Raw genomic sequence first — 24,824 nt, forward strand, 5'->3', positions numbered from 1 at the left:
AATTCCTCTTCTTAATTGTCAACAACACAACAAGAGACCATTGTGATATGTGATTATTTAATTAAAGCACTTATATTTTTGGTTTTACAAATATCATTTTGTATTTTAATTTCCTCACATAAACACTCACAAAAAAATAAAACCAAAATAAAGCCATAGAGTACAGACAGGAAATGCTAAATAAAATTAGGCGAACAGTTTACAGAGAATTTGTATTCCTGGTCTCTGAAACCTCATTTTCTCTGCAGGTTCTCCAAGTAGCCGATGAATCTCTTAAGGTTGGTCCTTATGTTGTCCAGAACACAAAGCTGATCAGGGCTATATTGTCCTCTGCCTTCTTTTCGCAGCTGTGAGGGAACAAAAAGCCAAACTTTGAAAAGCCTGCCATCTAAAGGCCTAAGAACATACTAGAATACAGAGATCCAGCAATGGCCATGTTGCGAATGGTCAGACTGTGAATTGATAAAAGCAGCTGAAAAAAAGTACTTTACAGTTTTAAAGTGGAACTTTTAGGATCTGCCAACCAAGACAGATCCTTTCAGTTGGATTTCAGTGCTCCTTTCTGTGGACAGTCTTATGACAGTGCTTATGCAACAGATCTCAATCTCAGAGAACAGACAAAATGTTGCTCTTGAAACTTAAGCTCAAGCCTGTATTTAGAGGTGTCACAGCTCAAGTGTGCGAACATGAATGCATTTGTATCTTTGTGCTAATATTTCTTGTTGGCTTTAAACAAACCTTGGCCCTAAACCCTGGCTGAAGAGCTTTGAGCGATGAAAGCAGGTTAATATTTTTTCCAGCAGTCTCTGCTTCATCGCCATCAGCAAACACATCGAAGAGGGCATCCAGCGCTTCTCCGCTCACCACCAGGTTTGTGTCCTTCGTTGCAACATTCAGTAATGCATTTCCAATCAGCTGCAAAAAAGAAAAGAAAAGGCTGGCTGTACAACTGGCCAAAGCTAATGCAGAATAAACTGCAAAAACTTAGCTCAGTGATTAACTTATGAAAGGGCAGGCAAACAGGTATATTTTATCATGCAATTAATTTGTAAATCAAAATATATTTATGTCCTAAGATACTGTAGAATGTGGTAAATGTAGCCATCTGTAATTTAGTAAAATGAGACTGCATTCCATGTTATTTACTCTATGAATAATCTATTATTCATCTATAGTATTTTATTATCCAAAATCAATATTTTTAATCATAAATATGTCCTCAATAGTGTACAAATACCTATGCCAATGAGCTGACTTATCCTCGTAATCGAAGAATTTATTATTTACATCTTACAATTATTCATTTAGCTGACGCTTTTATCCAAAGCGACTTACAATTGCTATATTGTCAGAGGTCGCACGCCTCTGGAGCAACTAGGGGTTAAGTGTCTTGCTCAGGGACACATTGGTGTCTCACAGTGGATTCGAACCCGGGTCTCTCACACCAAAGGCATGTGTCTTATCCACTGCGCCCTCACCACCCCTTATGTATATTATCTTTATATACTTGTGACGGGTAGGTCCACGGAGGCTTCCATGTCGTTCCGCCACATTGAAAAACTATAATAGCAGAGAGGGTCAAAAAGTACTAGGCCAACGCGTTTCCACAACGCGTTTCGTTCAGAGTCAGCTGAAGACAGCTAGTAACTGAAAGCAGCAGAAACGGAGGAGCAGAGCAAAGCAGTGAGAGGCGCTTGTCACTGCCCCGGCAAGTCAGTCAGTAATTCATACTGTAACATTCGTTTATTCGTTGTCAAGTTGCAGTTTGTTTGAAATAACAAACCTGTTCACCCGAAGGAAAACTCAACGAAGTGCTATTAGAAGACACCCTGTCATAGCTTTTTGTACATAACAGCTACCGTAGATGCATCACGCATTTGAAAATGCAAAATACAAGTTGACCGCTAGATGGGAGAATTTCCTACACAAATATATTTTAATTAAAATTTTATAAAATGAACATTTGACCAATATTTATAACCGAAAATAAGGTAATAATTTCTGAATGTTATATTTATTGTGGGCATAATAAAGGCAATATAAACAAGACTAATGTTATTCTAATAATTCTACCAGTATCAGAATTACCCGTAGAGTGTCTTCTGTGTTTTTCTCTTTGGCAAGAGAACTTCCTGTGATACCGAGAATGGCCAGAGCGTTAACTCTCACACTGACCAGCTCACAGCTGGTGGCAGCCTCACAAAAACTCATTAGCTGGTGTGGAGTCATACACTGCAGGATACAGCACATAAAACACACACAGTTACATACAAATACAGGGTAAAGCTTGAAATTATGTTCCACTAAAGCATAAAAATGATGAATGTGGTTTTGACCTGAGGGATGTTTTTGGTAGCCATGATCTGTAGAAGAGAGCGAAGAGCACTGGTCACAGCCTCCAGGAACTCCTCATCCTTTAATACCTCTAGAAATTAATTCAGAATTGAAGAAATCATGATTCAACGATCACAATCATTTTGGTCAATACTGAAATCACAATTATTTAATACCGAAAATCTGACTTTATCTGTGTTTAAGTGCTATAATCGGGTCCCCGGTGCATCTATCAACCCCTTTTCACTGTTGCACTGTGGTGATGCACAGCTGTATGGGTTACTAAGCGTGATGGTGAAAACGGCTAAACTAAAATTGATAGCTGTCAAATTATATTACAGTTTCCCATACATTGGTTCACAATATCAACACTGTCCGCCACAAATAGATATTCCAAAAGGCTTTGACATCGTTGAATGAAAAGATCCGATGTTACAGCGCCTCCTGCTGGCACCTCTTTATAAACAGCATCATTTTGTGAGGCCCTGCAAACCTGTATTACTACTAGTGTGGAATTTTTCTAAAATATTCATTCATTACAGCAAAATAAGGCATTCTAAGTCAATTCGAAGCAGTATTTCCTCTCTCAATCGGGAGAAAATGTGGTTAACACCCAGTCATGCTAAAAAAAAACGTCATATACCGTGAAACCGGTATAATTTTGAAAAATACTGTGATATAAATTTTTGGTCATACTGCAAAGCACTACATATATATATATATATATATATATATATATACACACACACACATATATTATGTAAACAAAAACGTATGTTAGATTTTTGACAGTACTAATTAATATATATACACATTAAAGGGATAGTTTGCCCAAAAATGAAAATACTGTCATCATTTACTTACTCTCAACTTTACGAATTTCTTTCTTCTTCTGAACACAAAAGTATATATTTCAAAGAATATGTGTAACTTAACAGTTGATGTCGACATTTTTCGAGAATAAAGTTTCAACTTTGTTCTCGAAATATTTCAATTTTTTTTATTTTACGGATTTTTTTTTAACGTTGCGGTTCAGGGCTTCCATACTTGGGTGAACAAACCCTTTATATAAATATAAAAATAAAAAATGGTAATGAATAAGATCAACTATATTGCTCTTTCACAGTGCACTACAAAATATTTATTCTAATTTATTTTTACTTATTAATTTAATATATTGATGTAATGTGTGACAAAAAAGTTACAGTTCTGCTGTTAAGGAAAAATATGAGCTGGATTTATAATAAGACAAATTGGAAGAATCACTGCAAAAAGGATTGTGGCACAAATAAGCGTTATAACTTATTTTAGATTATCCAAAATTGTAATTGAAAAAAAAATTGAATTAATCTCCCAGCAATTAATCACCTGCTGAGCTGAAGACCAATGTGGAGAGTTGCAGAGCCACTGCCTGTAGCCCTGAAACACCACCAAGAGACTCTGTATCCATAGAGGAAAGGATATTATGGAGACACGTCAGTGCCCGACACTGCACCCGGTGCATCCTAGAAGAAACAAAGCTCGAGAGAATAAGATTAGGGTTCTCATAGCTTTGCATGATACTGAAACCATCATGCATACGTTTTTTACTTTTTCAAGAGGCATTTCCAGGCAGGATATTTGTTACAGAGCTCAAGGACCGCAGCACTGGGGAACTCTGCCTTCTTTAAGACCTGAAAACAATCAGACAGTGAATTGAATACAGAACACACAGCTATGACACATGAACAGTATGTTATACAAATAATACCCAAGAATGTATTAAGTATATTATACAAATGTATTACAAATACAAACAGTTGCCTTTTGAGTGTTCTTTGAGTATTTCTTAAATGTTTTATGAATTTCCCCCAAGTCCACTTTTAACATTAAGTGACATTAAGTGGATTCTTGTCCGTGCAATGCGACACTTTCAGTATTTTGCCGGTTACTCAACATGGGTAAATTTCAATCAAGGAATTTTTAAAATGGAGTACTCAAATTTTATCGAGGAATCGTGACAGCCCTAATTATAAATGCCTTTCCTGTCAAGTTTGATACATTTAATCTGTCCTCGCTCATTAAAAGTAATCTTTCATAAGGACTAAACGATATCCTCATTTCACTATTAAGCCAAAATATGCCCATAGTGCTCCCAATTTGGCTTGTTTTACAAATATCCCAAAGCAGCCTGGAGTAAAGCATGTGAGGTTTGTTTTCCCAACTGGATCATAAGAGTCTGTAACACCAGAGTTACACAAAAACACCATGTCATTGTATGTGTTACCTGTTGAGGTATGCTGTGGTTGAGCAGGATTGTGTGAAGTTCAGCAGACAGACAGAGAGGAGAGAACAGGCTGGAATTAGTGTCCGGCATCCCATCAGCACACACCTCACTCTCATCACTGCTGGACATCTCCTCCCACTCATCATCTGAGGGCTCTACAAACAAACACTCACACAGATAGATAGACAGACAGACAGACAGATAGAGAGAGAGAGACAGATAGAGACAGACAGACAGATAGAGAGAGACAGATAGAGAGAGAGAGACAGACAGAGAGAGAGAGACAGACAGAGAGAGAGAGACAGACAGAGAGAGAGACAGATAGAGAGAGAGAGACAGACAGAGAGAGAGACAGATAGAGAGAGAGAGACAGACAGAGAGAGAGACAGACAGAGAGACAGACAGAGAGAGAGACAGACAGAGAGAGAGACAGACAGAGAGAGAGTGTTAATGTCCCATCACATAATTCTCTGCCTCGTCTTCTATGATACAAACACAGAAATCATTACTCTAATCCAGTACAGGGTTTAGAACATTCAACTGCTCGCCTATAAACAACACAAACTCACCATCAGAGCAGCACATGTTGACGATGATTTCCAGGGACGTCTGCTGTGCTGACAACAGTGCTTTGGCCTCTCGCAACTCCAGTCTGTCTCTCTTAAAACCACAACATACACACACAACAAAACTGGGTCATCTGTACACGTATAATGATGGTTACTATAAGATAGTTTAACTGATTACTAATAACAGGGTTCGTACAGACTCTGTCAAATGAAAATGAAAATCCAGGACTTTCAAGGACTTTTCAAGCACTACTTTGTTGGATTTCAAGGACTTCAATCAGCACTTATCAAACAATATCTTTAATATTATTTTTATTTATTTCATTTTATTTTTTTACTCAAATTAAATATATATGGTATCTTATGTTTCACTTCATAGAGGTCAAATCCATTGACCAGCGCTGTCAGGCATGGGATATCCCCTTAACCATTGAAAGCATATTGAAACTGATTTTTTTCCCATTATGATTGACCTGAAGAATGAAATTGTATTATATGCTTATATACTTAATATCATCCTCATAGCCATGAGAAAAAAACTCTATATCTCAGATGGGCTGCAGTGTTGATTTAGCGTGAAACAATTGTATTTTTTCAATAACAAAAAAAATCACAATATTTTGAATTAGCGTTGCACGATACCACTTTTTGCAGAACAAGATACCGACACCGTAACCGATCCCTGAATTTTCACTGCATTTGTAATTTTTACATGTATTAGTAGATAAACCAAAAGAATATAAATCATATTAGTTGGCTTAATTTGTTCATCAAATATATATTTCTTTCAATTATTTTCATGGTTAATTTAGCCTGCTAAAATGCATTGTATGAGCTTCTGTTACTGTACATTCTATTGCTCTATCATATTTTATCTTTTATTGAATAGCACAGCACATATTTAGAGCAGCTCCAGCAGGGCTCAGTGCTGTGGATTGGGTCAGTGCTACAAATGTTTAGACACCAGTGAAATACCAGTTATTTAATCCAATTTTGATACTATAACAAAAACTGCCAGCCTAATTAATATGAATTTTAAACATTATTAAAGGTAAGCAGTCAGCAACAAGATAAGAACGAATAATCAACTTACAAATGAAATAAACAGTGTTTTTAGAGTTTTTCGGGTAGATCTAACAGGAACAGAAATTTACAGAAACAGAAACATCAGAAGTCATCAAATGTGAAAAAATTGCATATTCATAACAGGATAAATTAAATATAGATGGATATTTTTGTAAAGTTGATAAGGGTAGCCTATTTAGTCAAGAGCAGCGAGTAATTTATTTGTCCATTGTTTGATTAACATTAAAACAGCAGTGGGTTTGTTAAACTGCTGCCCCTTTAAGACTGAACGCACGGACCCCATTTGAACACTGTCTACATTCACTTGAGATATAACTGGCTTTGTTTACTATAGGATACTCGCCAAGATGGGCGTTTTTAAAAAATTTTGTAAAATTTTTATTTTTAAATCGCGGTTATAAATATATTTATATGAAAAAAAATGATATCGCGGTTTTCTCTGATCAGCTCGCGCACCACAGCTGTTACTATACACACGCTGCCTGGTAGGCCTATCGGTTGTTGGTATCGGAGCATTTTTACGAGTACATGAGCTCGGTATCGGTGCATCCCTATTTTTAATAATTCAAGCACTTTTCAAGTACCTCTTCAAAAATATGGCTGTTTTCAAGGGTTATAATTATTTTAAAAAATAAGGGTAATAATTGACTCGATGAAGCTGAAATAGAAAATGAAAGAATTAAGGCCATTCATGGCAACACGGAAAGGACAGATACAGTAAAAATGCTTTGCTTTGGTTCAAGATGAAAACTAGGCCACAAATGAGGATCTGGATCAAATCTCACCATGAACTTTCAAAGAGGACAATGTTCAGGACACCCTATGGGCAGGTTACACTTGCCAACAGGAGTTCAGAGAGGTTACTGTAGCCCTGCACACTCATATGTAAATAAGGACAGTCACTCTGTGTTTAGAGAGAGCGAGAACCATCTTGCTCTGAGGGACAGATATGCCATCACTTGCGTTTACATGGCTTGAAGGGGAAAGAGAGAGCGCAGAAGGTATTCCGTTCTCACAATGGCCTTATTTGAGTCATGTTACACATTCAGCCAGTCAATAAGACATAGTCCTCATGTTGAGGAAAATAGTGAAGATGTTCTTAAAGAGTGTGCCTGTGACCTCCATCTGCACTCTAACCGATCATAATAAAAGGCTAATTTTTGTAGTCAATTTTTTTTTTTTTTTTTTTAAACAAGACAGAGCAGCTTCAAACTTACAGGCAACAGATCTGAAATGTCACTTTTTGTTTTTGACATTTGTCCCTTGGGCTTTCTTCCATTTATCTTCTCATCTCTCACATCCACCTCCATCTCTTCAGCTTTGTGCCCTGCAGGCCGTTCGTCTGTATGATCTGACTCAGTGGCAGATGTTGTCTCTTTAGACAAGCGGGCAGATTCAGCTTGCCACAGCTCTGGGATGAGCACTCCAGCATCCAAAATGAGACAGTGTGAGAGAGTGGCGGCCAGCGCTGTCAGTGTCTGAGACTGCTGAGCAGAAGACAGACTGCTTTTTAGATTCCATAAAGAGCCTGAAGAACAGATGAAAGACAAACAACTATTAAACATAAAACTAGCTTTATAAAAATTAGCTTTATTTCAACTATACATTCAGTCTCCACTACCCATTCAGAAAGCAGCATTTCAGTCTTAAATTTCCTCACCAATTATTAGCACTATCAACTCTTTGGAAGACAAGGATCAATTAGTTAACATTAGTTAATACTAGGGCTGGGCAAGTTAACGCGTTATTATTGCGTTAACCCATTTATTAAATAATGCCGGCAATTTTTTTATCGCACGTTAACGCAGTTTTTTTTTATTATTATTTTGAAAGTCCGTTGCTCACTGGCTCTGAATACACATAGGCCTACAGTCAAACCATGATCACAGGAGGGGTGGGATGTTGGTCAGCCAGCAAATAACCCACCCAAACAAGCAGTGGAGAGAGGCAGGTTCTCTCTGGTGAACAGTTAAAGGTTTGCGCTCCGCGAGTGAATAACAGGCGCTCTATGGATAGTACTATAACACCTATAGATAATAACTATTTAGATTCTGGAAACTCACTAACAGCGAGCCGACGATCAGTCTCTCTTCTAATGATTTGTGCTGCGCGCCCTTTATAAAAAGTTATAGACAATTCAACTTCGGCACGAACGGGCGCGGGCGCGTGCGTGAGACGAGCATGACCGCAACAGTTTCACAGGAACGCACCCGCTTGTCGCTGCACCTTGTGCTCGACCACTTCACCTCACTCTTGGCTGATTTATACTTCTGCGTTGGACTTACGCCGAAGACTATATGCTATAGACTACGCGTTGGTTTGCATTTATATCTCTGCGTCGTTGTCCGCGTTGACGCGCAATTACACATGCAGAGGGAGCATGTGAAACCCAGGGAGCGGTTCTAGCAATCACAGCGCTTGCGGTACGCGTAGAATTGACGTTACATTTTTGGAGAGGTGCACGTCAGGGTACGCCGAAGTGTACGCGCGCTACACAGCTACGGCGTGAGTACACGCGCTACACAGCTACGGACATTGCTCAGAGTTGCATAAGCTAGAATAGATAGGGATTAAAGGAAAAGTGAAAGCATAGATTATTAATATTTTACATCATAAGAATGAGGTTAAGTGCTAAAAACAAACTAAAAAGCAATACTATTTTGTTAGTTTTTTTTTGTTGTAACTTTAGTCAACAAAAATGTTTAGTCTTTTTAAAGCTATAATAAACATATTCAGCTGGTTTGTTTAATGAACAGATCTGTTTTGAAATTTGTTGTTTTTCTTCCGTCGCTTTGGTTATCAGTATCACTGTCAGTCATCTCAATTTCATCTCACTTTTTCAAGTGATTCACAAAAACAAATGCTGGACCATAATAATCTGCTGTTTCTTATTTCTAAACCTCACGGTAAAACAAACGCTGTCAGCCAATATAGTTTAAGAGAAAATATTTAAGAGAGAATAGCCTGAAGCGCAGTTGCAGCATGTTGTAGCCTACAACACACAAGGCTATTGTCTTATCATTCTTAATACTCCCTTGCAAATGTGTAGCCTAATTAGGGCTGGGTATCGAGTTCGTACCCGAATTGTCTCGGTACTACCGAGTATCGAAACATGTCTTGTTTTTCGGTACCAAAATGGTTAATCTCGTCAACATCAGTGAAACAATAAGCATGCAGCATGATTGGCTATAGCGGAAAAACACTAGTTTACGTGGTTGCCCAGAGACGTGGCTCGTCGCACGTGATGCTGTAGTGTGTGTGTGTGTGTGTGTGTATGCCCCAAAGGCTGTAGTGTGTGTGTGCCCCAAACCAGATTGATAGAAAATATGTGGAAATTATCAAAAGTGTACCTACCTATATACCAGACTCTATGCCAGAAGCACGCGATGCAATATTTTCGACAAAATAATTGCTGCCAAGACCGGCAACACGGTAAATCTGATAAGGCACTTAAAAGCGCACAGAATAAACTTGAGAGTAGAAAGTTTATCCGTCTTCGACTGCAAGAACTGGAGTACGTCACAAATGAACCGAAACTCAACGTATAGGATACTTGCCTCACAGACATGAGAAATAAGACTATAGACAGTCAAAATATGTCTACTATTAAATGAAACAATTAGAAATAAATAGTTTATGTAATCCATATAGGCGCGCCCGCGTTCACTATTGCAGGAATGACGAGTCAGCATCGCCATATTCAAATTTGCAGCCAACACACTCAGTAAACACTTGTTTATTAATAAACAATTAAAATATGTCTTTGCTATCGTTTCCCGACACATCCATAATCATTAGGGTACTTTTGCCAGTGCTTTGCGGCATGCTTTGTGTGTGCTGAGCGAGAGGCATATATCCTGCACCCCAGTAGCCTATATTTAATTCAATTCACATTTATTTGTGTAGCATTTTACTAGGGCTGCAACAACTAATCGATAAAATCGATTATAATCGATTATGAAAATCGTTGTCAACGAATGTCATTATCGATTAGTTGGTCTGCTTACGTCACGGGGAGCGTTTACTGGTACGCACACACACGCAAGGTCTCTCTCCCTCAGGCGCTCTGCCGAGCGCGCGCGCTACACGGTTTGGAGCAGTCTCTGTCTCGCATGCGCGCTCTTGCTTGCGCGCTCTAGATTTCGGGAGTTTGAACTAATTCGCGGGCATCAGGGAGCCGCAATCAATATGCGGTAGACTCCCGGGACTTCCGGGATCTTGGGATGTCTGTATTTTTGTCTCGAGCATCAGGTTGCGCAATCAGTTCGCTCGCAACGTAAGTGATGGATTAAAATAGCGCTACCGCAGAAATAGGTTAAATTAAAACGGTCTTTACAAAGCGAAGCACTAAATATAAAGGCAGTTAATAACAGCAGCAGTAAAATATTGTTTTTTAGTCACTGTACTCAGTGGTTTTCAGCGAATGCTTGTGCACTAATGCATAATTTCTCCTGTCCTTTACTCAAGCCTGTTAGCTTGCTGGGTAACGTTACCTCCATTCCGTTCTCTTTTTATAGCATTTGTCTACTAAGTTTTAATTGTTTTTCAAACGCGATCTACTGCGGCTCTACATTCACACAATTGTTTTCAGTCTTTCTATATTTATTTAATCAATTTATCCTTATATTATTCTTTTATATATTATATATAATATACATTATATTCTTTATCCTTATATTCCTTATATATAATTAATTTTAAATAAAAATTAAATGAATTATATATTTTAGATGTTTTTAGTTTGTTTTTAGTTCAGATATTCACATCTGAACAACATGTCTGTGTAAATTTGTTTTAACAAAAATTGTGTTAAAACATAATATGTTGGATATCATTTTTTTAACAATAATCATGTTTGTCAACTTGCCATCAGCAATTATCATTAAAAACAATGCAAATATTGATATTAGTAAAACTCAATGTGTGGCTTTTGCACTTTTTAAAGTACACTTTTACACATAAATACCCTGATTTACGGTTTTATTTAGTTATTATTAAAAAAAAATCTAATTTAATTTCTATCCGATTAATCGATTAATTGAAAAAATAATCGTCCGATTAATCGATTATCAAAATAATCGTTAGTTGCAGCCCTACATTTTACACAAAACATATCGTTTCAAAGCAGCTTTACAGAAAATGCATGTGTCTAAATTACAATTTAGAGTGATCTGTTATCAGAGGTGACTGTGTGTAATGCATTTCAATTAATTTTCATTCAGTTTCATTGTTAAATGATAATAATAAACGGAGCAATTCCAATAGGGTGTTCTCACCATCGGTGCTCAGGCCCTAACAATGCATTAAGTTAAGGCAGAAACAATGAGCTCACTGAAGTAAAGAATACATGTTGTTACATAGAAAACTTTAGCATTGGTGCTTTTTACAGACTCAAAATATGAGTGTAAAAAAGTCAAACTGAAAAAATAAAAGTGTTTTTTTAGGTAGTGCTATATTGTTAAAACTGGTTTCATAAAATTGGTATCGAAAAAAGTATTGTGCAGAAACCGGTATCGAAGTCAAGGTATCGGTATCGATATAGAAAATTGTATTGCGATACCCAGCCCTAAGCCTAATAGTACACATTTCTATAGTTTTTTTTTTAATATCATTAGAAGGAGATTATATCATAATACTTAAGCTTATTAAGATTTGTTTAATGGAACAAATTAAACACACTACCGGTGTTGGTAGAGCATTATAAAGTGCACTCCATGAAAAAGTAGACCAATTTGGACATGTCCTGCTCTGTTTGAATTCATTAACAGCAAATGCTTACATTGGCTTTAGATTACTACAATTGGTATTCACACATTGTGAATGTGATTTTAAAAAATCTTATTGATAGTATTTTTTGTAATCTCCACATGGCGCGAAAATGAGCTGTGATAAATCAACTCCATAATAACGGACATAATTAACATTTATAACATCTATGGTTATATGCGCCACTTAGTGGTCAAGAGAAGAAATGCTTTTCCTGCCACAAAAAAAAAAAAAAAGCATGATGGTTGAGTACCATCTGTGTGTTGTAAAAAAGGTTGGATGTAGTAAATGTATTTAGTACAAATATTTATTAAACGTCCAGTGTCGTGTTATTTTACCTGCAGCCAGTGTGCGCAGGAGAGTGTATTCCATACTGGTGTGTGTGGTGGACAGAATGTTGTCCAAGATGCCAAATACCCCTGCATTCACACTGCGCACCAATTCGGAGTTCTCTTCTGTTACTGTGTGCAAGCAGTGAGCTACACAGAAAAAAAAAAAAAACATACACAAACAACAGCAATTACCTCTAAATAGTCACAAATAAATGTATTTAACTGTCTTCAGTGGCACATGATCCTTCAAAATGACTTCTAACATGCTGATTTGATGCTCAAGAATCTTTTATAATTATTATCAATGTTAAAATCAGCTGTGCTGCTTAATATTTTTGTGTAGACCATGATACAAATATTTCAGGATTCTTTGAAGAATAAAAAGTTTAAAAGAACAGCATTTATTTGAAACAAATCTTTTGTATCATTACAAATGTCTACTGTCAATTTAAGACATCCATGTTGAATAAAAGTATTAATTTCTTTAAAAAAAAAACTTTTGAAGAGTGATATATAGGGATGGGAATTGATAAGATTTTATCAATATCAATGCCACTAACGATTCTGCTTATCGATCCGATTCTTTAACGATTCTCTTATCGATTCCTGATAGCAGTGTGTGGGAAAAAGTAGTCTTTTTCGGGGGGAAAAACAAGTCGTTTTAATGCTTACACTTGACTAAGCAAACTGTACTTTTTATGTAATTTCTGTAATAAATGGAACCTTATTGTAAAGTGTTACCGATTAGTTATACACCGATTAAACGTCCCGTGAGTTCAGTGTTGGAAAGATCAGTTGTTTTAACCATTCATTAAAACGAATCGGTTCAAATGAGTCATTAGTTCGCGAATTGGACGTGTCATTATCGGACGTGTGCGCGTTGTGTGATTATCCCGTCAGTTGGGACATCCCACAAGATGTGTGTCATCACAGAAAACATTTCATCACTGGATCGTTTTTTTTCGTTTATTTGAAGTGTGATTATGTCAGCTGAATGTGCGGAAGACTTTTCAGAGAAGATAAGACAACGTATTTTAGCACAATTCACACCCAGCGGCAATTCAGGAAAAACAAATCTCCGAATGCTCCACATAAAACTTTAGTCTCCCTACCTTACCATCGTGTCGTTTATTTTGATTAATATGTGCGAGGGAGAGAGGAAGACAGCGCTTAGTTTTGAGACGGTGAAGCCTACTTTCGCCTTGCTCCGAAGAGAGAGAGTGCGTGCGCGCGACCGGGGCTCTCTCTCTCTCTCTCTCTCTCTCTCTCTCTCTCTCTCTCTCTCTCTCTCTCTCTCTCTCTCTCTCTCTGCTCGATCAGTTTAACATGCGCCCTGTCACAAGCGCAGCGGTTCATCTACATTACCAGAGAGAGACAATTTTACTCACTGATCAAATAAGACTTTGCAGGACAAAGATTATCTTTGGACGCGGTGCTATGGTGCTTGATAAAGGACAAAAGGGACAGTTGTGAGTTCACGGTCTGTACATACTATGGCTGACTCAGAGCAGGAGCATCGATAAGAGGACTCGTTAACGTCGAGGGCATACAATATCGATGGATCGTAAAATTTAGAACCGGTTCTCGAGTGGAACCGGTTTTCGATTCCCATCCCTAGTGATATATGTGTGTGTGTGTGTGTGTGTGTGTGTGTGTGTGTGTGTGTGTGTGTGTGTGTGTGTGTGTGTGTGTGTGTGTGTGTGTGTGTGTACCTGCTGATATTGCCAGCTCCATATTCTGAGGGTGCCTCTGTAGACAGCGTAGAAGAATATCTAGAAGTCCAGACTTGTTGAACACTGACACTGCTGTGCTACTGCTCTCACTACACAGCAGAAGCAGTTACAGCACAACTCTTCATGCTTTGTTTTAATTTAAGTAAATGCTAAGTAATACTCTAAATGCCATCACTTAATGTTTTGCTAAATTACTTTTCTTTTTAATATAACTGATTAATCTAGGCCCTGTTTACACCTGGTATTAGGATGTGTTTTGGTTGATCGGATCACATGCAGACGATGGGAAACACAGGTGTAAACAGGGTCTAAAACATTTTGAGCTTGTCCATTTTCAACCACTTCCAGAGGTAGTCAAAAACGAATGCATTCGAACAGCCACAAAAGACCGCCTATTCTTCACCTACTGACCTAATGCGTAAACATTATGTGAAGAGCGCTAGCTGCTGCTCTCTGTACGTTTTTCCATCATCTCCGTCGCATTCATGTGTAAATTGTGCAAGCAAAATTATTTTGTCTATTAAATCGAAAGATCTGAAAAAGCCCATACATTTAACCGCACAAAGACCCTCCCCTCAAAGAAATCAAGACGGAAGTGGTAGAAAAAGGACAAAAAAGAATCATCAGGAGTAACCGGGAATGTGTCTCCCTTGTCTATATATACCAGATGTAAACAGTGCCCTAAGGACAATATAAATCATGCTGATGCACTGTCAAGCGGTCACATGAAACACTCAAGGGCATTTCTAAGACATTTGTTAAAGGGGTGGTTGATTTCGATTTCACTTTTTTCATTTTAAATAGTGTGTAATGTTGCATGAACAGTATCTGCAAAGTTGCTGCACTGAAAGTTCAACGTAAACAGAGATATCGTCTTTTAAAAATCAGGAAGTTTAATGCCTACAAAAACGACTCGAATGGGACTACAACGAGATACTTCCCGGGTTTTATACGTAACTAACCCATAATCAACCCTCCCTCCGTAATATGCAAAAAATTGGGCATGGCCATATTTCTGCGGCTTTGTCGAAGAGGAAGAGTTATAGTGGAGAGCAGTAGCCATGCCGTCGAAAGTGTGCTATTTTCAACCAGCTGTCAGGTCTTCTGTGTTCGGGCTTCCTACGGACGCTGTAGTTCGTCAACAATGGCTACAATTTATGTTTGATTATGTTCCAGAAAATTACAATCATAATTTAGCTCTCTGTGCTGCACATTTTATGGAAGACAGTTTCCAGAATCTCCACAAATTAAATGCCGGATTCAACAACAAACTGTTGCTAAAGCATGAAGCAGTTCCAACTTTAAAACCAGAGGCAGCAGTTGTTGGGCCACAACCTGTAAGTAAGACTTAATCATTTTAAATGTATTTGCATGTATACTTTTAGACGTAGCTAATGTTTTAGTTTTTATCAAGGACGTAAACAAATGCCAGTGCTGGCTTTAGTAGCCACTTAGTTATGCTATTTCGTGTGTCTATGACAAACGCGTACAAACATTTTGGACATGAATTTGTAATTATGTACTAATTTTTGTAAATGTATTTTCCATGTATACTTTGACGTAATTTTTCGGTTTGATCAAGAACGTAAACCAACGCCAATGCTGTTTGTTTATAGTAGCCAGTTAGTTTGATGCTATTTTGTGTGTATAAGACAAACGCGTATAAAGTTAAAAAAATTATATGTAATTGCAACAGCAAACTTCAGCTGCTGTTATCAGATGTTTTCACGTTCTGTTGGCACTTTAACAGTTGCCACATGTACACCTAAAGAAAAAGATTCACAGAGTAAACTAAGTTTTGCGAATAGATAAACGGTTGTTCATTATATCGATACAAAAATTACTTTAATAAACGGTATTACTCAGTCATTTATTCAGTTATATTAAATATTTAATCAGGAGAGAACCGTATCTCAAAAGCTAACAAGCAGCAGTAGCATTTTCAAGTAACAGCATATCGATATTCTTATCTAATAATAGTAGAATAGAATAATGATAATACAAAAATGTACCATTCAGAAACGTTTTGTAAGAGCTTTGTTTGGGGAGGTTCTGCTTGACTCTCTTCATTGCTGCATTTTGGGTCTGATTCTGGCTCAAACTGATATTGACACCATTATTTACATTTGACCGGAGCACATGCAACTTTCGCATGTAAAGGTAATGGGCGTTAAGTTTCCAGACAACGTGCGCTACGCAGTTTAGCCAATTGCAACACACCGGCCCAACTAACCAATCTGAGCCCATTGCCTGTTTCTGAGGGAGTGATTTCATAGAATCAGGAAGTCAACCGGTCGTTCAAATGACAGAGGAGAAAGCGGCTTACAATAAAGGTGAAATTAATGAAAAATTAGGCTATAAAAAAAAAAAAACACGAAGACATGTTATATTGCACCCCATAAACACAATCATGCAAAGAAAAAAAGCAGTAAAGCACCCCTTTAATACTCTTGTTAGGTATAAACGTCAATCTGTCATGACCACAAAAAAGACCTTGGCGTTAGTCTTACCAGAGGTTCCAAAGTAAATTTACTGCCTCATTGGTGATGTCTTCCACCGTGTGTTTCTGTCCTTTCATAACAGGAGAGGTCATCACGTCAAAGCCAGCACAGCACTGTTCTCCACAAACACACACAACAGTCATGAATAAAAAAATGTTCTCCTCACTAGGGGTGGGCGAACAAATATCACAATTTTTCAGGCAGGATAATTATCCACAATCTTATCAATTCTTTTTTATGTTGGTTTAAGCATATTTTGAAGGTTACTGGCCAGTACAGTACACCTAACTCATTTCCCATTTAAAGGTACACTATGCAACTTTTTTTGTTCAATATTAACAAAATTTGACAATAGTCAATACATCATCAATCCTTCTTCCAAAATGTTTTTTGTCTTACCCTCATTCAGGATGGTAAGCCTAAGCGTTTATATTTTAGATCTGTGGTTTTCGAAGGAATTTGCAAACATGCGTCACTAGCCCGTGCGTGTTTCATCAAAAACGTAAATAGAGAAAAGTTTAAAGTGAATTGATCCAGGATTCATACCTCCCTCAGGACAGCAGACAGAGATGTCAACACATCCTGTCTCACCATGTCCTCACATACTTCAGGGCCTCCACAGGCACTAAGATTCCTGTAAAACAGAAGGTCATTTTTACAATTTATACACCAAATATTCCAGAGAGAAATAATGACATTAAAACATACATATTTACCATTTTTCTTTTCTACACAATAAATGCTGAAGCAGTGTTTTTAGACGACTTCACGCAGTCTGTGTGACAGTTTCTATAGGGCTTTTCACACTACGCTTGTCCTCAGGTTATTGCTATTCTAAAACCCTTCTGACCCCGGGTAGAAGAGCATTTCACATTTGTAATTTAAAAGCAGGGTTTGCATCACTTTTTATAGCACCGCTTTTACGGATTTAACCCTACATTGCAGTGGTAAATTTGTACAGTGTGAATGAATGCAGTACAGCTAGATGCAGGGGTGATAGTAGAAAAAAATCCTGAGCCTGAACTTTTTTCCCTGGGACAGATGCGTAATGGCGAGTTTATCCTCCGCTAATTTCTGGCACAAAGTGGTGAGCGATTGTTTTTCTAGTCTTCTTATATTGTTGTCATATATTTTTTCATTATTTTTTGAGAATGCAAGACACACACAAACACATGCCTATCTTCATAATTCTTGACTTCTAAAGTTTTTTGAATTTGACCCAAATCCTAAATGTCACTTGCACTGCACTGCAATGTATTTTTTTTCATGATTAATATTGCATTGCAAAATAATGTGTGCTGGTCAACTAGTCTAAAATTAAGAAACCCCTAGAAAACAGTAAAAAAAACATTTGTACATTTAAGATAGTTCTACTTAATTTGTTATTCCAATATCCAAATATGATAGCCTACTTGATAAAAAAAAGGGCTTTTATTTGAGCCGTGCTGTCTTTGCATTTGAACATTGCACGTTTTAAACAGGACACGCATTAGCTGAATAAAAGCCAATACAAACATACTTATAGAAAATAGTTGACAATGAATAGACAGGAGTCCTGTCACATGACCAATAATAGCAAAACGAATCACTTATTCTAAAAAGAATATCAAGTAGCCTATATGTTAGAAGAATCTGACATAGGGCTGTGTTAATAGTAAAACGTCCGTCATTTAACGAATTTTAAAAACACAGGATGGATAATAAAAAATGCTTTCTGGCATTTTGACAGGAAAAAAAACACAACCAAGAACAAAACAGTTCGTCAATTTTCATTTTACAATTATCATCTCTCTCTGTGCGTCCGGTCTGTGTTTGTGTGTGTGTGTGTGTGTGTGTGTGTGTGTGTGTGTGTGTGTGTGTGTGTGTGTGTGTGTGTGTGTGTGTGTGTGTGTGTGTGTGTGTGTGTGTGTGTGTGTGTGTGTGTGTGTGTGTGTGTGTGTGTGAGAGAGAGAGAGAGAGAGAGAGAGAGAGAGAGAGAGAGCAGCACTGATACAACGGTTTCTTATCCACAAGTAACGCGCTAGTTTTCATACAAAATTATTATGTAACATAATTAGGTACTTTAGTTATTATAACACAATAACGTAACACATGCAGGCTACGTTTCTCAACACTGAGAATGAATAAATATTTTTATAATTTGCATGGCTGTATGATGTCTTCATCTTATCTGAGTGACATGCATGACGGAGTATTTTAAGACAACTCATGCGATTGCGATCAGTCCGTGTGATGATAGAATCCAGATTAAGTTAACTCAATAAAATATTTAAACTTTCCACATCCACCTCAGCCCGTTTACCTCCAGGAGTCAGAAGTACTGTGACTACTGTAGCCTACTGTCCTCGCTCATGAACTCAGTCAGAGGCGGCCGCGGGAGTGGAAGAGGATCGAGCGGGATTCTTTATTGCTGTCGATTTTCAGTCTCTGTTTAATGATAGACCTTACGCATCTGTCAATCATACCCGCTTGCTATTTGGGGAATGAACCCAGCGCTATGATTGGTCGAACTCTGCTTCTTTTGCTGTTTTTTTTTTTTTTTCAGACACGTCTGTACGCCGGAAATCCGGCGTGGCGCCGGAGCGCTATCAGGCCTGTAGATGCTTAGCAAGAGACAGCAAATTGCTTGCCTTATATTCATGTGTTTTGTTTAGTCAAAGAAACACAGTTTGTCATATAGACAGTAGTTTCAGCATTTGAGAGGAAAAAGGTGTCAAATGGTCATGTCCTCACATATTAGACAATTTGAGTGAAGATGCATATCTTATAGTCCAAAAAAGTCCATTCAGGAAAAAGTACAGTCAGCAATATAATATGAGGATGTTCAAAGCTAGACCCTTTATGTACAGGTCACACATGCAAACCTATGTTAGTCCAATCAGTGACACGGACACCACAATCAGGGGTGGACTGGCCATCTTGCAGACTGGGTACTTTCCCGGTGGGCATTCGTGCTTTTTGGGCCTATACATCTCATACTTAAAAAAAAATATATATATATATATATATATTAACCAAGCATTCACTTAATGCTTAACCTTTAATACTACTGCTGAATCAGTTCGAATGCATTAACATTATGAACATCAGCTATGCTAATTATTTCCCATCTGCATTTCTGCTGTTATCTCGGGACGCTAGTCCCGAGGTAAATAGCGTTCGTCAGCTCCAGTTTGTATCCAGCCTCTCACGGAGACTTCAGATGCCCCAACGCCTGTGAAGAGACGACTCGACGCCTGTGAAGAGACGACTCAAAGCCGGCGATATGTTATGCCATAAATTAATACATGATTAACTACCTGTATTTTTCTATGTACATTTCCGAAATGCACTTTCTGTAAAGCTGCTTTGAGACAATGTGTATTGTGAAAAGCGCTATACAAATAAATTTGAATTGAATTGAATATACACATTTAATTCTTTTGTCTTAACAGCCCATAAAACTCGTACATCGGCGGCCCATTCGATTTGTTTTGCCTAATTGGCGGCGCTGGGTTTGTGCCGGTGTAATGCATTGGTCAAAAAAAAGTCAGAGTTCGTTATTTTTTTTCTGACAGGCCCATGAAACGCGTAGATCAGCGGCCCATTGGTTCTTTTCTTGATTGATGTTGGGCTGGCCCAATCACATCTTTCAACCCCTCCCCCTTTGGGCTCTGAGCGAGGGTGCATGTCAGTGTGTATATGTCAAAATAGTCAGAGAGATGGAGAAGAAACGCAAGGAATGTGCAGAGAAATAGCGTGAAAAATAGAAACAGGCCCTTCAAGCAGACACTGTAAAATGTGTCTAAATATATGTTTTCTGCAGCAGCAGAAATAGTGAGGAGGATGAGGAGAGAGATGAAAAAGTGTAGAGCTTGCGTTAAGCAGAACTACTTTAAAACCACTTAGGCTGTCTCATGAATGTAGGAAACCATTGCCCAGTTATGCATCATTTCCACATCTGCATAGTTGACGATTACGGCAATTTACTAGAAATTTAATAAGACGCGTTTGTAAACCATGTTTTCCGCCAAAATAAAAGCTTGATGCAGTTTCCGTCATAATAAAAGATCATGTGCTTATCTCTTTCAAGTATAGAAATTAGTACAAAACTAATTATGAAAGTTTCCTTTATTTTTCAGTGCATTTGTTTTACAATATATGGCTATTACAGTCATGGGATTAATATTATAACTTATTATGTAGTAGTGTAATGTAGACAGGCACTTTAACTAAAAGAGATTTGAATTTTTCTTTGTTTCATTTGCACACTGAATATGGTTTGGAGCTTTTAATTTTGAACTCTCAAAGTGCACCAGTTTGATGAATTTAACATTAAAATGCACAAAATGTTCATGTCCCCGAACCCCCCAAGACGGCCCGAGGTCAACCCACCAGTTTTACCAAAAGTCCTGCGAGAAACACTGGTATTGCTATGCCAATGCAGTTAATAGATTGTTTTAGGATTCATCACTGTCTGGATTAGAGTTCAATTGTATTAATAAATGACAATTTTGTACTTATTTCATCTGTTAACTCTCACTCGTTCCTACTCACTCATTACAAGGCATTAGTGGTTTTAAGGAATAGGAGTTGGTATACATATTCAAGGACGTGCAAACATTGTCAGAATTACGGGGGGTATTGGGGGGGTCCGACCCCCCCTAGATGAGACTTGGACCCTCCCAAAAGGGATGAAAAAAATAATATGGGGGGTGCTGATTTTTTTTTTTTTTTTTAAATATAATGTTAGCCTATCCAAAATTGTTTGTATTTAAATGCAGTATTACCATCACATACCAACAATTCAGGAAATAATCTAATGAAATACGATTTTCAAATCCTCACTCCCCATTGGGCTGTACCAATTCTCTGGTACGTTCAGACTGTGTCCTTTGCTATGGTTCTTTGATATCACTACACTAGCTGTCAACACATACGTACCTGATGTGTCAGCAAAAAATTAAAAGTAAGTGGCTGAATCAACTTTAATCTCTGCCTATAGATATATACTGCCAGACTGCCATATATATCATCATGCGTTGTGCTTTGTGGTAAATGTTATGAGCAGCTTGTCATCTAAACAGGTTTTCAGAACTGTCTTAATTTGGTTGTTCATAGCGTTTCTCTCATCTATAATGAAGTCATAGTCTAGCTAGCTAAAAGTTCACGCAGCTCCTGAAGCTCTCTGTACCAAGCAAATATTGTCCGTATCTTGGTGAAACTGCATTAATGCAAGCAGTTGTTTATCATCTCACGGATAAGGTTGTCGGATGGAAAAGTGTTCAAATGTGTGTGTTTGAACTGTTGTAGAAGCTTTCGCAGAATTTCGCATATAGATTAATGGTTCTCATGTATAAGCCTATAAAAAATGGAGAGTGACGTCACCAGTCGAAATAGCTGTACCCCCCCGAAGGTCACGGTATAATTTGAACACGGCGTGCAAAGATGGGTGGTGTTTATGATCATATGTAATAATAAATAATACATTTTATTTCTAAATGCGCTTTTCTTAAACCCAAAGTGCTACAGTAAAAGACACAAAAACAGCAAAGCAATACAACAATTAAAAAACAGTCTAAAATAAATGTGTCAATCAACTTTTTAAAATGTTCCAACGTTGGTGCATTTCTGAGGCTAAGAGGAAGCACATTCCATATCTTCGGGGCTTTATATGAAAAGGCTCGTTCCCCCATAGTCTTGAGTTTACATGAAGGCTGATGTAGCAAAAGAGAATTGGCAGAACGGAGAGAACGTGATGGAGTATAAGGGCTAATGAGTTCACAAAGATACTCTGGAGCAGTCCCATGTAGTGCCTTGTAAGTTAAAATAAGAATTTTAAAATCAATTCTCATGTTTATAGGAAGCCAGTGCAACTGTGTAATGTGTTCACGAGGAGAAGTAAGAGTGAGCACGCGGGCGGCAGAATTTTGAATATACTGTAGCCTTCTGAGAGATTTAGCTGGAAGGCCAGAGAACAAGGCATTTCAATAATCTAACCTGGTTGTAATAAAGGCATGTATAAGCTTTTCTGTGTCTGCAAAAGAGAGAAAAGGTCTAAGTCGAGCAACATTTCTCAGACGGTAAAAAGCAGTTTTTGAGATGCTTTTTATATGTGCTTCAAAAGTTAGCTCTGAATCAAAAAGTACTCCAAGATTCCGCACCTGTGAAGTGGGAATTACCATGATAGAATCAACAATTAAACTAATCTGCTCTGCCTTACGAGTAGCCGCCACTGTACCAATCTGCATCAATTCAGTTTTTGAGCCATTCAGCTTCAGGAGGTTATTCTGCATCCATACACTGATCTCTGCTAGACAACTATGTAAGGCTATTAATTTGCAGTGAACATCAGGACTAGTGGTAATGTAAATCTGTGTATCATCAGCGTAGCAATGATATCCAAGATCGTATTTCTTGATGATCTGCCCAAGTGGAAGCATGTAGATGTTAAATAAAATTGGACCCAACACTGAGCCCTGGGGAACTCCATGTCGAACAGGCATGGTATCAGATTTGTAATTCCCCAATCTTCAAATCAAAAAAAGCACGGTTTGTTAAATAAGACCTAAACCAACTGAATACTGCACCAGAAAGACCCAGCCAATTTTCCAGACGATCTAGCAAAATAAAAATGTAGAGGACCAGCCTGGGCCAAAATTTCATTTTTGTCCCAGGCCAGCCCTGACCGCAATTATGCAAATAAGAACACTTACCTGGGTAATGTGAAATGTGAAGCAAGATAACCCAGGCTTCCATTTAACCAGGGTTTAGAATGAAACAATTAATATTTCACGTGAAAAAAGCCCTTATGTGTTTTTCACTGTACACATGTGAAAATGTGTAGTTCAGCACCATAGCGGGTGAATGGTTCACGTTTAAAGTCTGTTTAGAGAGAACGGTGTCGTCTTAGCGGCCCCTAATTTAATAACAAATGATCATTTAGACGGAAGTGAATCAATCAAAACTACCTTTAGCTGGAAAAAACATTTTTCAAGAGCCACTATAAAACCAAACCAATCTCTGTTACCTTAAATTATATGTTTATCTCTGTAAAGCTGCTTTGAAACAATCTACATTGTTAAAAGCGCTATATAAATGAGGATGACTTGACTTGGTACTACAGCTCAGGTGTAGAATGTCAGTCTCACCTGCTAGAGAGTGTGTGTGTGTGTGTGTGTGTGTGTGTGTGTGTGTATGTGTGTGTGTGTGTGTGTGTGTGTGTGTGTGTGTGTGTGTGTGTGTGTGTACCTGAGAGCTCCAGCAGCAGTCTCTCTGACCACCAGGCTGCGATCCAGCAGTAATGGTCCGATTTTCCTGACTGCATCTCTCTGGAGGAACCCTGGGATCGCCTGACTCTGCTGTACAACACGAGATATACTGGCACAGGCGTACTCCCGCACATCTGCTGATGGACTCTGTAACTGTGCATACATAGATACAGAGCGAGAGGGTTACAAACAGAGATATATTTGAACCCACCTATGTAAGTTAAGAAAGACTAGCTGGTTCAGAGTTGAAGAGCTGAATTTCACTTGCTTGACAGCTGCATCAGTCAGTTCAGCAAAGAAGGTTTGCTGACTCGCTTTATCTATTCAATGTCAACATGCCATCAGAGAAAGAGCTGACACAGTCGTTAACGTACAATCCATATTAACCTGATACACTAATACTGTTTTTATCTCAGTGTTTTGGGGTATTCTGATTCCTAGACATAATTTACTGCAACTCTGTAGAGTTGTCAGAGTACTGGAAGCTTACTTTATCGAGTAGCTCCACTGCCGTAGAGTCTTCATCTTCTGATTCTTCAACACCCTGTTTAACAGGAGTCGCTGCAAGACCATCAGGAGAAAACGGTGGTCGTTTGAATTTGGTGTTCTTAGTCTTCCCCATGCTTTTAATGTGTTTGGAATACACTTGAAATGTAAAATCAATTCCAAACTGTTTTAAAACTCGGGAAAGCTCACAACACGAGCGACCATGTGGACATTAGCAGCTGTCGTAAAGCGCACGAGATAGTCGTAAAGTAAAGTGTCGTCGAAAAGACTGGCGCCTGGCGCGACACCCCTTGAGTCAAAACCACACTGCAGTTGAAAGTGGGTCTGAAAGAAATCTTATTACTCGGCAAGGGAGATATTGAATGTCAAATGGTCAGCATCCAGTCATCTGTTTTCTCTATCTGAAGCTCCACCACAGAATAATACATAAATTTAAAATAAAAAAGCGCATTTGATCTTCTTACAGATAAGCTCCTCCAG

At 38.1% G+C, this 24,824-nt stretch overlaps 1 protein-coding gene across 1 annotated transcript; it reads right to left on the reverse strand.

Moving 5' to 3' along the window:
* Nucleotides 1-43: 43 nt before the first annotated feature.
* Nucleotides 44-24,589, reverse strand: heatr3 (HEAT repeat containing 3). The gene is made up of 15 exons (XM_077228945.1): nucleotides 24,328-24,589; nucleotides 23,818-23,990; nucleotides 17,134-17,221; nucleotides 16,597-16,700; nucleotides 14,066-14,175; nucleotides 12,360-12,500; nucleotides 7,473-7,783; nucleotides 5,170-5,260; nucleotides 4,601-4,755; nucleotides 3,925-4,007; nucleotides 3,703-3,839; nucleotides 2,337-2,425; nucleotides 2,089-2,232; nucleotides 739-915; nucleotides 44-347 (listed from the first exon to the last, which is right to left on the reverse strand). The coding sequence occupies exons 1-15, from the start codon at nucleotides 24,457-24,459 to the stop codon at nucleotides 234-236; spliced, it is 2,049 nt and encodes a 682-aa protein (XP_077085060.1). The 5' UTR covers nucleotides 24,460-24,589; the 3' UTR covers nucleotides 44-233.
* Between the last annotated feature and the right edge of the window lie 235 nt (nucleotides 24,590-24,824).

The sequence above is a fragment of the Siphateles boraxobius genome, unplaced genomic scaffold (assembly GCF_051911475.1).
Source record: "Siphateles boraxobius isolate OS27281-9 unplaced genomic scaffold, OSU_SipBor_1 130, whole genome shotgun sequence".
NCBI classification, from domain to species: domain Eukaryota; kingdom Metazoa; phylum Chordata; class Actinopteri; order Cypriniformes; family Leuciscidae; genus Siphateles; species Siphateles boraxobius.